A 16,994-nucleotide genomic window follows, 5' to 3' on the forward strand; every position below is an offset into this window, starting at 1 on the left:
GAGAATTTTTGAGGGATTTTTTTAGTCCCTGCAATTGGCCTGGTGATATGGACAAGTGGACTTATTGTTCTTCAGAAAGTGTTTTTAACCATGTAGCCTGAAACTGTTCAGTTGTAGAGCTGTTACCGAAAGAATCTGGGATGTTTTCCAGGTAGGGGTTTGAAAAAATAGCCAAGAGGTTGGGCCATTTAAAAGCCCAAAAACAAATTGCCCAAGTATCTTTATGCTTTAGTTTTTCCAGGAGATTACCGTTTAAAAAGGGCTGCTATTACACTGAACCAGACTTTTACATAATCACAACATTGGATATTTGAATGAGGAGAGTACTGCTGGAAGCTAGAGTTATATTGGCAGTGTCTTTCAGAGTCAATCAGGCCTTAAAATGTTAAAAAAAAAACCCACAAAAACTCCACGAGCTTCTCATCTCTTTTGATACCATGAGTCCACAGCACCTACCAGCATCTTTTCAGCAATCACTTTGGGGGACCAAAAGAAAACTGAGACAATCCTCCCTTGTTATTGTTATCTTGGTAAAGTACTTCAAAGCAGAGAGGAAAACAGAGAAGTGTGAGATTGCATAACTCCATCAAGAAGTCAAATTCCCTCCACGCACAAGTCGAACCTGATATCTCAACTAGTTTGTGATATGTTCTTAAAAATGTCAAGATGGTGTTTCCCAATCTGTTTATTTTAGCTTGAAACTATTCAAAATACATCCAAAACATCAATGCCAAGCCTTACTGGTGGTAAAATCTCACACACAATCATTTCTGAATGGTTTTGCTGACTTTAAGAAGCTCGTCATTTTTGTTCTTATCTGAGCAATGAGCTATTTATACCAAGAGATTATTTACAGTTTCCTTTCTGAAATAGCTGCAGCTTTCGTTTTGCATCAGCTAGAGGTGTGGGACTATAATTATAAGCAGACATATTTGTGTATCCTTCCTCCACCCACTTTCTCTCCTTCTCTCCTTCCCTCAACTGCCGGCCTGCTATTGTCTCAGGGTGGTCGGAGTTATGGCAGATGGTCAAGAGGAACTGCGGCTCACCTCGCCAGACCCAGCAGAGGTAAAGGTACAGGGGAGAGCACTTGGCCGTTTGACAAAGAACACTATGTTACTATGATCCAGTACAAAAATACATACACGCAGCCTGCTACTGAATCCTTGCCTGGACGTGTCAGGACCCAGATGGTAAAATTTCATATTTCGGTCCCAGCATTGTCCAGATACAAACAGCCATGAGAATTTTTCCAGACGGGAGAAAAACAAGCGTGGGAAAGAACACTTTATATTCCTCTTCAATTTTAATAAGCTTAAAGAAATGTGTCATGTTTTCCATTCCCAGGAAAACGACAGTGATCGCCTCTTGTACAAGTTGTCATTCATTAACTTTGAGTAAATGTATCACTGAAAGGTCATCCGCTCTCCCACCATACACTGAGCAGCTCTCCAACTTCATACAGGAACTATTTCCAGCCACACAGACTGGTGGGGGTGATCAGAGTAATTATACTCTGCTGTTTCTGTTATGTGAGAACACAACAATATGCAGTGTGGATGCAATTCTCCTAAAAATAGAGTCCTTTGTGGTGTGTCACAGCTGGACTCCTGTTGCGCAGAGTGGGCGGGAGATGTGGAATTGTGGGTCTTGGGAAGCAGGGAAAGAAGAACGAAGAGGTAAGGGGAGGGAGAGAACTCCGATGTGAAGGGTGGATGAGGAGAGGCACGGTGTCGGACAAATGGAAAAAGAAAACAAATGAGTCATGAATGGAGGCCAGCATATACCTGAACTAGCAGGTTTCTAAAACACCAGCAGCAGTGACTGGTCCTGTCATTGTCAAGCTAATTGTGTGAAAATTGCAAACAAGTTGTCACTGAATAAGGATTTATATTACATGACTCATACGACGGAGTAGTTTCCAACACTGCTACAGCCACAAGCCACATTTTCTGTGACGTGGGGTTTAATCTTGAGCAAACAGTCTATAGTTTTAAGGTAAATAGAGAATACCAACAGCTACTGGAACTGACAGAAACAAAATAAAAACAGTCAGTCTATTCAACTGACTGGCTTAAAAAACACAAAAGACTAGAACCATTTGAGGGTCACAGCACAGTGTTTACATCTGCACTCCAGTTGGCCTACACAGGACAGAAATTGTCATGTGATGCAAGAAAAAGTTTTAAAAACGTCGGGCAATCCAATATCATGTGTGCATTTCACACGGGCTTCGTGCCACCAAACAGTCATTAAGGTTTGCTCCCGTACTTTCAGACTTCCCTGCACGTCACATCTTTCTGTTCCTTATTTCCCATCTGCCTGTATTATTCCGCTCTACTATAATAAAATGATTTTTTTATCTTTTTACTGGATGTCACGAGTGTCACAGTTACACTATTAGTTGATCACACAGTATGTATTTGGCTGTTACACTATTCTCTAAACAGAGCAAATTAATCAGTAAAATAAAGTATTTTAGTTGTTTGTTTGTTTTCTTCATCAAACATCCGTCTACCTTCCAGCAAGCAAACAAGCCGATATTCTCCAAGGACTGTTTTATCTAACTGGATTTACTAGTAATGGTAAAATAATTGCATTAATGTGCTGCTACTGATTAATGTTGCCCATTACCCAGCACATTCAGTGTTCATAGTTTCAGTTCCTTTTACGAGAAGCTTGCGTGCCACATGCACATTATGTTTATGCATCCTTTCCAGTGCAATTGGCAGCAGGAAGCTGAGGAAACTTGATCCAGGAGCATAAAGGAAATAAACAGGGGAGGGGGAAGATGGTGCGGCGATAAAAGTCAAGGAGGAGCGTGGTAATGTCCTTCCTACATGAATCCTGTTTCTGTCAGCAGCTCCAGCCCTCACTGTCTTCTCTCACTCAGCTGAATTTATCTCTCCACCACACACACAACTTTAATGCTTTATGTCCTCTTTAAATCAGTGAAATTTACACATTGATGTCAGAACAGCAGCCAGACTAGAAGATCAGGTAAGGACAGAAGGAGGCACGTTACAAGATTACTGCTGTAATCCCCTAATTACACTTGGTCCTTATTTTATTTGGGTTAGTCGTGTTGCACCGGGGTGGTGCTACAGTGCTTCCAAAAGTGTAAACGAACTCAACCTGATTTTGTCAATGGGTACCTCACCTGGGGCTGAATTTTTGAGGTGTATCTGAGTGTGAAGTGCTTTATTAGACAGTAAGAGCAGAGAGGTTGTCAGAAGCAAAGGGAGAAAGAGGCTGACACTGGCATGCAATAAAGGTCTCAGCTGGATGTGAGGTAGGGGCCGCATGCCTCACAGTCGATGCCTTAACCATAAACACATTTTTAACAGTTCTCAGAGCTGCAGGAAAAGTCACTACAGAAGTGTGAAATCTGTGCTGGGCAGTCAGAAACAAAAAGCCATATTCTAATCTATCTCAAGCAAAATGTTTGCTTCTTAGGGCTTCATCATTCTAGTTCATGAGCTAAAAGGAGAAGGCTATCACAGACATAAGCTAGTTACAACTTATGTCTGTTTCAAACAAGTGGTACAAGAACTGGAGAAATATCGATCACGCACTCCAAGAATTACATTTTTGCAAACAGAATAATGGTTTAATTTTAATCATTAATAGCAGAACTTTTCAGTATTAACAGAGTAGGTCCCCTTTAGATAATGCTCTTTCCAGCCCTGCATTTTTCCTCTTGCACTCTGCAAGAGCTTTGAATGATTCATGGTTCAGGTTGTCATCTCTTATACTGGGCCTCCGTGCAGGTATTCAGTTCATCCACCGTGTGAATGCCTTTTCCCTCCATTTACACTTACAACATTTAAACAGTAGATGGATTAGCAGAAATGACTTATACACACACTAAATATGTTTCTTTGTTATTTTGTTTTTTGTTATAATATCTTGTTATTCTTGAAAGCAGTATTTTTGTGGCCAAATTTACAGGTTTAAATACAACACTATGGAGTTAGCAGGAGGCTAGTCTGCCACATGTGTGGTGAATATTCACAGAGATCTGAGAGCAGAAAAACTGTCTTGAACAGGGTGTTTAAAGCAACTTGTAACCTGATCTTTTGGCTCGCAGAGAATATTAAAACACTGACCGTGTATAATATGAACAAGAACATCCACCGTTGTAACATAATATATATGACAGAGAATGAAGAAAAGTATGGGTCCCCTTTCAATTAAAGAACTCAAGTGACTATTATTTATTATTGTTGTATTATTTAGTATGAAATTATAGAACATAGACCAGAGTAGCAAAGGTGGTGAATCACAGGACTGAAGTTTCATCACTGGGGTTAGAAGCACCCACCCTCTCTCTGGGTGACCCTGGCTGATTGCATTATCTACAGCAAATTGATTTAAAAGCTTTAGTTTATTGTGCCACAGAAGGCAACTGCCATAAACAGTTAATAGTATGATAAACAAGCAGCATAGACAGCGACAGAGGTCACACACACACACACACGCACAGAGAAAGAGAAAATGCAGAGCCAGCACACAGTTTCTCTCTGGAGCTCAAGCACTCCTGTTTCTAAACCGCATTAGCAGGAGAGTGTAATTCAATAAAGGTTAAATCCCCAGAGACTGAGATTCCATCAGAAAGGTGCCAGCATGCACAATGTGAATGAAGACACAAAGAAATAAACATATTCTGCTATAAACTACAATGGCGGGTGAAGCTAGTTAAAGGTACACACTTTTTTCCCACTGAACACCTGGAATAGAAACACATGGACGTATGTGCATGTTTATCTAACCTAAATAAAAGCACAATCCATGTCCATGTTTGCACATTGCAATGCAGTCAAAAAGAACCCTAAAAGGTTATGTTATTTATGATCTTGATGAACATGACAGATCTACATATTGTTAACTCTTCTCTGTCAGAGAAGTGCTGACTCAGCTCTTATTACATTTTTAGCTTTTTTATTTTGGTTAAACTGGATCATCCAGTCTACAACAACAGAGAACGGCACCAAAAATCCCATGTTGGAAAGGATTAAAGTTAGCAATCACTGATTCTTCTATTATTAATCCTTTATAAATAGTAATCCTGATTTCAGATCACACATCCCTTCTCACTCCAGCAACAACTAAAAGGAGCAGGCTTTGTTTCTGGTCAGTCTGTGTAATGAGATAAGGAAAATCACTTCAAGTGAGGACAGCCACCTCTTTGGTAAGAGGCCGGTGTTGTGGATTTGGGTCAGGAGTTCAAACCTGGGTGAAGATTAACAACATAAGCTGAGTGCTCTTGCATTTACAGCGGTCTAAATAGTTATAGAGAGTAAAAGTCTAATATTTGGACATGTGGACTGAGCAGTGCCCTGCAGCCCCAATGTTTGGGCTAAAGACTGCAAACTCAGCAAACAATCTTACCATCTTACACCGTACTGGACTTAAAATGCAGACGAGAGTGAAGACTGCAATAACAAACTCTGAATGCATAAAAGTCACTATTCATCATTTCTTCCTCCTTCAGTTTCTAGCTTTTCTCCTGTATTTTTGAACTCTCTGCTTCAGTGTAGCACTGAGATCTCCATGGAAACAAGGTTTAGTTCAGTCAGTAGAGATGTGCAGACTTATGTGAAAGAAACGAAAGTGGGATGGATGCAGAAAACCTTGGTGAAAGCACAGAGTGGGCTATTTTCTATTGTTTGTGGCCACTGAGGGGAGGCTCTGACTGCAGTCTTCCTGCAGACTGACCACATGCAAAGTTATACTGAAAGAACAGAACAGTAAAAAGAAACCAATCTCACACAGATTGTCACATTTAAAGCGTAACTTTATGTACTGGCCATTAAGCTTGAGGCACTTTTTCCCATATCCGAACATTATGATCAAATTCAGTCAGTAACAGCTCCACAGCTGTGAGTGGGTGTACACATCCTTAATGACATGATGTGAATATTAATGTGGTCTGAACATTATGAGGGAACATAAATGGTGAGTTACGGTTAGGTAATCATAAAGTCACGAGGGGTTATTGAGTAACTTCTCTGTGTGAGGAGTTGGTACATGATGATGCATAAAAAAGTGCAACTAATTATGAATGCTTCAGTAATGAAGGATCAGAGTTAACCAGAAATACTTATGAACAACTTAGGATGTTTCATGGATTTAATAGTTACATTTTCAAACTAACAATAATGCCAAAATCACTGGAACAGTATTTCCCAGTCAGTTCTCTATAACTAATCATTATCTGCTTGGGTTAAGATGTATTTAGGAAGGATATTTACAATTAAATTTGATTATTCTAACTCCAAATAATAATCCAAGATATTTAAGGCCACTTTAGATACTAAGTGCCCCAAGAGTATTTTAAAAAATACTCCACTAATATTAAGATTGTAATGCTGTTGCTGTATTTTAGTGAAAAATAAAACTCATTCAGATGTGAATTAGTCTTTTATTGTGGCACAAGGTTTCATTACAACACTTGTGTTTTCTTTCAGCAGCAGGTGCAAGAACTTTTAGTTCCCAGTAAGGATCACACCGTCACATTTCAAAAGCTGCCATGTCGTTACAGTCAAGATAACTGTCACATCTAATGTGTGTAACATAGCAACAGCCCTAAAACATGTAATTACAACAGTTAAATCCATTGTAACAAAAACTTACCATCTTTTTAACCTGCCCAAACTGGGCACTTGCAAAGATGATACTGTATATAGTTCTTACAAAGGGATCAACCTTCTGTAGATTTCAAAACTTTCTTTTTTTGTTCCAGGCCAAAAAAAGCTGGGTGTTAAAATTGACGTCTATAGGGCGTGTTCAGTTGGCTTCACTCTGTTAGCTGCAGAGGTTACTGCTTGTAAATCTCACACACTTATTTCATAACAATTTAAATAGAAAGATATTTCAATAAATTATAGAACAGGTAAAGGTTCTCCAGACCCAAATAAGTTATTATTGTGTTTTTAAATCTTTAAAGGCTTCGATGTGGTGCAGCAGAAAAAAAAAACTCTTCTCAGGAAACACTCAATGCAAGCTGACGTGTCATTATCCAGATTGTCTAATAGCCACAGCTTCAACTGTGAAAGCATTACTGAATAAACTGTTCTTTCTTAGGAAGAAGATGATGTGTAGTTACATGGACAGCAGTGTCAAATAAAAGAAAAAAGAAAGAAAAAAAAAACAAACACTATACAAAATTCCAGCTCAGGTACTTTCATACATCCTTGTTTTGCTCTTACATATAACTGTAACATGCTGATTTAACAAAAAAAAACAAAACAACAAAACTAAACAAAAATAGTAAGAACTCTTAATTATATCCAAAAGTTGCAACTTAGTCAGATTAATATTACTGTTTGGTGTTTTGAGAAGATTACACTTTAAATCACTTGAAATGCCAACACACAGTTTTTTTAAGCCACTAAAGGGGGGTAATCACACACGCTGTTACGCCCACTCACATTCATTAAGGAGCTCAGTCGGTCACACTCACAGTGAGGTTACAAAAGCTTCTAGTGAACACAATTACCCCAACCACACGCACACACACACGCACAGGAAGGCAAAATGAAGGCAATGTGGAAGAGACAAAAATTGCATTTTGTTTAATGGCCATTTGAGGTTAGCTCCCCATACTGACTCCATGTTATCATGTCCAGCTTTACAGCATCAAAAAGCAGATTTACAGCACGGTATGCCTCGTGTTTTTTAACCTCTGTGGATAGATTCCAACTTCCAATTTAAAAAAATATAAATAGTCTATGCGTCTATGTGTCAATTAGAATGACTTTCCTGATTGCTACGATGCTGGAGAACAAAAAGAATATTTTCTTATAGCATATGGTTAGTGTTATGCATCTATGATGGTGGCTTAGACCTCACAGTTTTAACAGGTTAAGTGAAAAGCAGATAACTTTGAGGTCTCTGAGCTACATCTCCCCATTTGTGTCTTTTGTCAGATAATTCCTTATAAAATGCTTCAAATCTTTTGGTTTGCTGTTGAGACTGTCAAAGAAGTGCTTCTGTCATGGCTGTGTGAAGGCAGACAGGGATGGTGGACCCAAGAGCAGGACTCACGGAGGCAGACGTAAACTCAAAACACTCAGCTTTATTGCTGTATTGCAACGGAACAGAAAACTAACTAAACTGAGAACGCAAAACAAACTGAACAGGCAGGCGAGCTAGCAAACGGAACACACAGTGTAAAGTGAGGGACGACGCGATGACGAGCAGGGGAAGAGGTGAACAGGACTAAGGGGAAACAGCTGGGAGACACGGCTGACACTGATTACCAGTGTTGGTCAAGTTACTTAAAAAAAGTAATCAGTAATTAATTACTGATTACTTCCCCCAAAAAGTAATCCCGTTACTTTACTGATTACTTATTTTCAAAAGTAATTAATTACTTAGTTACTTAGTTACTTTTTAAAAACATGATTTACAACCTGAATAGGTGATAAAGCGATAGATCTTTCAGCCCAATTCTACTTTTTCTACATAATCCATCATACAAAATGTAATCAAATGGAAAAGTCTCTTTTTAAAACTTGTTTTGTTAGTTTTAATCTTTTAACTTTATGCATGAAGCAAAATTTTAATTATATGCACCATTCTCTGACTTGAAGAAATTAGTTTAACATTTAAACCTATTTTCTGCACATTCCAGCACATAAAATATATATATATATATATATATATACATATATATATATATATATATATTTTTTTTTTACATTTATTTTTTTTTTTGTGTTTACACTCACTCTTTCAGATGCAAGTAAAACACAGCAGAAAATAAATAAAGTCAAAGACTAGCAGTCCTTTTGCTCTATTTTCACCTGTAAAGCAGGAGTAGAGTAGGCGGAGGTTTATCCTAGTGCAGGTGTGCCGCAGCGGTCAGTGGAAGGATACCGCAGTTTCTCTGTGAGTTTCTCATTACGTCGTAGCTACTCGGTGCTTGCTTGGAAGTTTAGGGGTTTTTTTCGCTGTAAAAAGAAGTTTTCTTCCCACGCACAGCGGACACTAATGTTTTTGTCACTTTTTACGGAATCAAACTCAAAGTAAGGTCAGTACTTCCACGTTTTAAACGCTGCACGCTCATACTCTCTCCCGCACTCGATATATTATCCATTGTTGATCTGCACACAGCTGTTGTCACGAACATCACACTCGCTTACGTCACTGTCATGAGACATTATCGCAAGAAAATCACGGTTTTAGTAACGCAGTAACGCAGCGTTCCTACGGGAAAGTAACGGTAATCTAATTACCGTTTTTGCAATAGTAATCCCTTACTTTACTCGTTACTTGAAAAAAGTAATCGGATTACAGTAACGCGCCCATCTCTGCTGATTACACAGATGAGACAGAGGACCACACAAAACTGAAAACACTGACATAAGACACAGACCTTCAAAGTAAAGCAGAGACTCAACACACATGCAGAAAAACAGACTCAAAACTGATAGAACAGGAATAGAGGGAGTAACGAACCGAAAACTAACAAATGGCAAATCTTAACAAAAAGACCAGAATAAACAAGAACATAAGATAATATTAACAAACACAAAACACTGAGTCATCAGACTCAGGACCGTGACAGCTTCTATTTTAAACAATCACATTCTAGTTTTTCAATAGTCTACTATAAAACCAGCAGATAGTTTTATAAACTCTATGCACATCTTTTGTCAGTTTCTTTATCATTTTGGACAAGCCAGAAGGAGAGGACATCATTTTCTCAATAAATCTAAAAACCAAGTAAATTGTGAGCCAGTGGTTTGATGTGTTGTTATTTTGATGACTAATCTACAGAGAACACTGTACTTGTTTTTATTCAGCTTCATTAATTAAGAAGAACTTTGTTCCTAAAATGAATCATTCAGATTGTGACCACTCACCACCTGGACGTATCAATGTCGGAAAACTTCTGTTAATTGCATCACTGTCTCAGATCCAACAGACACCATCCAAAGCACCCAGAGGCTGAAAGGTAACATGGATCTGAGGACACAGTCTGAAAAAATGTGTCTGCATGTATCGTCTCTCTTATATAATTCTCTTTATTTATTTACTCAGCTTTCTCCTGTCTCCTCTCTGACGTAGTGTTGGGGTCATTCTGAAGCACTCATCTATAACAGATGTTTGATGGTTGTCACTGTCCTTAAATGCCAGCATTTCCTGACTCCAGGAGCCACTAAATAAATAGAATGAATCTATTTTACATTTACCGTCCTGAGAAATACTTTACAGCATCTTTATTTCCTGGCAACTACACAGTGCCTCCATCTGTCTGACTACCCTAGTGACAGTATTGTTACAGTAGCATAATTTGCAAAGCACATTGAGAGATTATGCGTCAGTATCTATACAGAACCTATACACAGCACAAGTATTTTCTGTCTTAATAAAGACAGAAAACATAAGGGGATGACGGTGAGCGATTGTGCTGATGCTATTTGGAGATTTTCAGTTAAACTAGCTGATTCATTATAGAAACTATTCAGTCCTTTCTCTCTACAAGCGAATGCATTAATAAAGGTGCTACATAGATGATGTGCCTATAAAATAAAAAGCTTATGCCTGTAATAACGACAGATGGCTATGAAGCTGTGCTTCAAGAACAATGAAAGGTTACACTCAATCCTTCTTATTAAAAGCAGAACATTCCTAAATTTTCTATTGAGAACCTGTTATATTTCCTCTTTGAAAAAGGGTTTTGGATCTAAAGTACTGGAGCTCTGAACAGACAGCGTGTTGTTGGGTGATACAGAGGTGTAAGAACCACACAAGCATTTAAGAAAGACCTTCAAAAGGCAAATCTCAAAATTTGGCAGCCATCTTGGAACTAATCTGGGCAAATATTTTGAGGTAACACATTTAATACCAATGTGCCAGCAGCACATAAAAACTGTATCTGATGAAAAGAGCAAAATGCTTTAAAGTTTCATAAGTTTTCCCAAAACAGTTTTAAAAAGTATTTCCTACAAGTTATAATTCTACTATGTAAAGTTTTAAGACATTTTTCCTAAAAGGCTCAGTCCACTGAATGAAGCCTATGCTAACTCAAACTCTGATTCAGTAACCCAAGAAGACACTGTACTCTGGGGTTGAGCAGATGACCATATGCCACATGGCTGAACTATAGCAGCATGGGTTTGAGTCTGGCCCAAGGCCCTTTACAGTGTTTTTCTTCCTCTGTGCTCTGTCTCCTATTTGGTGCTGTCCAATGATGGTGAAAAGAACCTTAAAAAGCTGTGCTCTCATTTTGGTTGCTGTGTAGTTTAGTAGAAAGGAAAATAGTTCAGATCAGCTAATCTGTATGGCAGCCTACATCAACTATTGCCTTGGCTGATATTCTTCGTGTCAAAAAGGAAACTCATTATAGGTTGTGCTGCTCAAGCTGCTTTAACCTACAAGTCCTTCAAATCTGCAAGCCGCTTTGCAACCCAGCTCCACCCCAGCTCCTCATTTCTTGCTGTTTGTGACTTAATCAGTGCCACACCTGTTGTCTTTGATGCCTGCTCTGATCTGCCTGCTGATTTCCTCTCTCCAGTTTCAAATATATCAATGTCACTGTCAAATAAATATATATATATAATATATATATATATATATAAATTATATTATATATAATTTATATAAATTATATATAATTAAGTCACACATGTGTTTTGGAGTGCTTTTCCCATTTAAGCCCCCATTTATCTTTAAATTTGCACACAGAAAATAAATCCAAAATTAAGTCCACAGCACCTCCACAACTGTGAGCCCAAAAGTAACAACTTTAAGATACTAAAGAGATCCTCTGAAGTACAGCAAATCGTGTCCTAATTTGTTAGTTAAAAACCCACTGACTCTTTTTTACTATTCATGTAATAACAGTAAAAAAACAAACAAACCCATAAACAACAGCTTTAACTGTGAGTTGGTGGCATCATTGAATCTGTTTGAAAAACACTTAATGCAAACAAAATGTATACACCAGAATGGAAGCACAACAACTACTCCATCCACTTCATTCATAGTAGTGTCAGCCTTGGAGCAAATGGTTGTGGTGATGTTAGTGAGGGAATCTGAAGATGTTTTGCAGGTGAATCATACACAGTCGCACACATTTCAATCTCAGGGCCAGCACGAGGAAGCTGGCTAAACATTTTGCCATAGCGTTTTTGTCCTTTTTCTTTGATGCTGCCTGCTTCTATGTTGAAGTTTCTGAAATCTGAATCTTTTAAATTATTTATCTTGAGCGTAGAAAGCATATCACCACTTGCTTTCAACAGCTTCTGGCTTCTTCCATCCTCCTTCACCTTTGACTCACCTTGCATGCAAAACTTGAGCTCTTTGGCATCTGTGACGGTGCTGGCCGGCATCCTGTCAGGAACCTTCTTGCTCATGCGGTTATAGTTCCTCCTCTTCTTGGTCTCGCCCCACAGGTTGGAGCCGCCATGCATACTGGGAATGTTGAGCACAGCGATGCCTTCTAAGGACGTGTTGCTGAGGTCTAAAATGATCCCATCACACTGAGGAGGCAACAAAGGACGTAATCGATTTAAAAAAAGATGAAAAGATTTCATGTCATGCTTATGACAGACATGTAAGGACACAAAAGTCTAACTATTCAGCTTTGTTCTTCTGTATTTCATTTAAGCTGTAGAATGACTAACACCAGGGTATTTATTAATATGCAGTGCAGCCTTATCCCAACAGACATCCATAATGCATGGAGTCCATCTGTGCAGAGATATAGTAATGATGCTACAACTGGAAATATGCATTTGAAATGTTTTCAGTGTGTTTTACTGTCAAAAGGCCTTCTCCATACCTTTACAATGTGCACAGTAATTATCAGGACATAGTCAGGCCCCTCCATATCCTAAAGACCTTATAGTACCTTATTACCCCAACAGAGCACTTGGCTCCCAGACTGCAGACTAATTCAAGGTTCCTAGACTGCCTCAAAGTAGAATGAGAGGCAGAGCCTTCAGCTTCTGCTGAGTTCCCTCTCCTGTGGATCTAGCTCCAAGTTTGGATTCAGGAGACAGACCTTTTTAAAAAGCTTATAGTAAGAGTTGGATCAGGCAACTGCTGTTTCCTTCAGGCAATATGCCTTCAGCTTATTCAGCTCTGGCTCTCTTTCACAGTGTTCCACAGTTTCTTCCTTTTAAAAGGGAGGTTTTTCTTCCCACTGTCATCAACTGCTTGGTCATAGGGACTTGTCTGAATTTTGGGGTTTCTGTACTGTGATATTTGAGATGACTGTTATTGTGAATTGCTACTATACATATGTATAGTGATATATATATGTACTGAATAAATCAATAACGTGTTTTATTTGAAACTTGTTAACATGTTAAGCTGATCTACACTGAGTTAAAAGGTCGCAGATGCTTTAAATTGCCGGCCTCAGCGTGTAAAAGAATAAGAGAGTGATATATAGAGTGGGTTGTTATGACTACGAGATTTATTCTGTCCTGATTCATCACATGGACAGCAGCCAAGTGTACTGTTGTGTGATGTAACAATAAAACACAATAAGTTGGCCTACTGTCTATACATATTGAGAGGAATTAACTGATAGAAAGCCATTCCATTTGGCACTCCTGAGCCTCACTCTGATTTATGTATCTAACATCATCTAGATTCAGCAAATAATTCACCCTATGTCAACAACACATTGCTGTGACTCAGCAAGCACGGCTGAGCAGTGCTGAGTCAAAGCAGCCACACATGTCGGACTTCACTGTGTGCCTGAGGCATGCAAAGACAACACAGATGTGCTATCACCTAGCGTGTGAGTGTAAAACTGTGGAGCACATGTGGAACCTGATACAAGTGTACATACACACTGATGAGTGCAGAAACAACATAGCTGACTGCAAAACTCTTCACTCCTCTCATTATGAATAACATTCACATCTTAAAAAGTTATAATCATACTAAATGGATTTACCAGTGAGTATGAGTGCATCTCTTTAAAGGTGACCTACTCTGTTCATCTCCAGCTCTATATTTTTATTCCTGGACTCTACTAAAGTAGCTATGCATGATTCACAGTTCAATTAACTATATTGATTGAAGTACTCCATTTAGTAATCATTTATGTATTTCTGTTGTAGGATACATAATATTCTACTTCTTGTCTTTTACACTTTTGAATCAGTGACAATGACATTGACCAAACAACCCAGCAAGTTTTATCCCAGTCTTTGGCTGTTTCCAAAATATGTCATCATAGACAGCTGTAGATCTGCAATTCAGTTCAATTCAATGTAATTTTATAGTGCCAAATTACAGCAACAGTTGCCTCAAAGTGCTTTATATCGTAAGGTAAAGATGCTACAATAATACAGGGAAAACAGAGAAAACCAACTGTGAGCAAGCGTTTTGGTGACAGCAGGAGGGAAAAACTCCCTTTTAACATGATGAAACTTCTGGCTTAACCCTTTTCCGATTGAGGATCATGGCCACAGAGTTGGACATGCTGATTCTCGTTCCTGCTGCTTCACACTCAGCTGAACTGTTCCAGTGTGAGCTGAAGGGCACCACCTAATGAAGCCATCAGAACCACATCATCTACATGAGCCAAGATTCTGAGACCGCTCAAGTGGAAGCCTTACATCATTAGGCAATGCCTAGAATTACTGTCGCTGAAAATTCTGAATCAGCGACAGTAATTCTAGGCATTCTGAATCAGAATCAGTGATAAAGGGCAGCGTTGGTAGAGTCCAACACCCACCAGGAATAAGCCTGACTTATTGCTGCCTATACAGACCAAGCTTTTGCAATGGTTGTATAAGGATCGAATAGATTGTAGCAACGGGCCATAGCACCTCCTACAGAGCAGCCCGCGGGACACGGTCGAATGCATTCTTCAAGTCCACATAACGCTGGTTGGGTAAACTCCCATGCACCCTTTAGTATCTTTGAGAGGATGAAGAGCTGGTCCAGGGTTCTACGACTGGGACGATAACCGCATTGTTCCTCCTGTATCTGAGGTTTGATTAACGAACAGCATCCTGACATAGACATTCCCGGGGAGGCTGAGGAGCGTGATGCCCCTATAGTTTGAGCACATCCTCCGGTACCCCTTCTAAAAGATGGGAACCACCACCTCAGTCTGCCAATCCAGAGGTACCATCCGTGATCGCCAATCAAAATTATAGAGCCTTGTCAACCAAGAAACCCTGCAACATCCAGAGCCTTCAGGAACTCAGGGTGAACTTCATCTACCCCAGGGGCCCTACCACCAAGTTTTTTAACTACTTCAGTGACCTCGCCCATGGTGATCGGCGAGTTGTCCCCCTCATCCCCAGACTCTGCATCCTCTATGGAAGATGTATTACTGGGATTAAGAAAGTCCTCAAAGTTTTCCTTCCATTGCCTGACATCTTCAGTAAAAGTGAGCAGCACTCCACCCACACTATACACAGTTCAGGTAGAGCATCGCTTTCCCCTCCTGAGTTCTAACAGTTTTCCAGAATCTCCTCAAGGGAGTCCAAAAGTCTTTTTCCATGGCCTCCCCGAATTCCTCCCACACCCGTGTTTTTGCTTCAGCCACTGTCTGAGCCATTTTTCACTTGCTGGACGGGTGGCTCTGCCAGTTGTCCCCAGAGTGCTTTCACTATACATTTACGTGCCCCAGGTTAATCTAGCATCCTCCCCTGCCACCTCATCCAACTTACCACCAGTTGGTCGTCAGTTGAAAGCTCAGCACCTCTATTCACATGTGTGTCTAGAAGATATAGCTGCAGAGGTGAATACATGATCACTAAACTGATCATCGACTTGTGGCCTAGGGTGTCCTGGTTCCACATGCACACCTGTGAAATGTGGCTTTATCTGTCCATTCTTGCCTTTGACTCTCCCTGCCTGTACATGTGTCTGCTGTTTACTCTACCCTGAGGGAATGCTCACATGTGAGAAGCTTCTACTGTGTGTTTACATGAAAGGCCTGCTTTGTAACTTGCACAGACAATCTCAGGAAGCACTTTGAGCGATGGCTGCTGAAGGCTAAGGAGAAGAATATATTATGTGATCATTTCTGAGAGGCTATGGTACAAGAACAAGCTTTGAATGTGTTAAACAAATCTATTGTTTGGGTTTTTTACATCAAACTACCCACAGACTTGATGATTATGTTTTGAAGTCCTCGATGTGCAACTGTGTTGAATAATTCTGCTATAAAACAGGAGCAGGGGGTATCTAAAAAGTCATATTAAGCTTTCATGACAAAAGCCACGACATCTAACAGCTCAGGTTTATTTGTTTCTCAGTTGGCTTGAATGTTTGATTAAATAACAGCTTGATATCCAGCTAGGACCACAGCTATCCGGTTGTTAAGTGATGACGTGACGAATCCTACTTCCGGGCCTAAAGTAGTCTGCGTTTAATATGGCTTTTGTGTTGTTAACATGTTTAATGTTTTGTATTTTCTTCTATTTAATCTCAAAAAAGCTCCTAAAACAGTCAGTGATCACTGTTGACTTCCCTCGGCTTTTATTACCGCTAATCATTTATGTAAGCTCAGTTTTTAAAACCTTAGGATGTAACTACAGCCCAGCCCATGCAGCAGTATATGAATGACTAACCTCGTATTGTGGATGGATTATCTCAGTTGTTCTCCTGGCTGAAGTTTGGTCCTTTTACAGCATCCTGCCATGCGATTACATTTGTTCCTGACCACCGAGAACCCCCACGTTAACTTTTATCGAGTGGAAAAAAAGTTAGCTTGTTTATATTATGCTAACATAGCTGTGTCGCTAGCAGTCACGTAGCACATCATTATATACCAGCTAGCCAAACTTCAGTAACCCTACAAACGTCACTGCTGTTTAGTTTTCTGTCTTCATTTATGTTGAAAGTGATAACAGAGCTGTACGTTTTAATTTGTTTCCAAAACCCCGCAGTCAGGACTATATTGTATTTAGATGGAAGCTAGCGAGCTAACTTCTTGCTAACTTCTAACTCCGTTAAATGTCATAAATTCCGTTTTCATGGATGCCTGGATGTTAAACTCAATT

At 39.5% G+C, this 16,994-nt stretch overlaps 1 protein-coding gene across 3 annotated transcripts in view; it reads right to left on the reverse strand.

The window, feature by feature from the left end:
- The window catches only part of dgkg (diacylglycerol kinase, gamma), a 145,782-nt gene that overhangs the window by 18,395 nt on the left and 110,393 nt on the right, over nucleotides 1-16,994 (reverse strand). For 2 of the 3 annotated variants that reach the window (XM_006805785.2, XM_006805784.2), the window contains one exon: nucleotides 12,293-12,494. In XM_006805785.2, coding sequence (XP_006805848.1) covers nucleotides 12,293-12,494 — 202 coding nt within the window. Of the gene's footprint in view, nucleotides 1-11,993; nucleotides 12,495-16,994 lie in introns of those variants that run through there. The other variant, XM_087829590.1, reaches the window with a different exon arrangement.

The sequence above is a fragment of the Neolamprologus brichardi genome, chromosome 16, assembly GCF_056152115.1.
Source record: "Neolamprologus brichardi isolate AB-2024 chromosome 16, ASM5615211v1, whole genome shotgun sequence".
NCBI classification, from domain to species: domain Eukaryota; kingdom Metazoa; phylum Chordata; class Actinopteri; order Cichliformes; family Cichlidae; genus Neolamprologus; species Neolamprologus brichardi.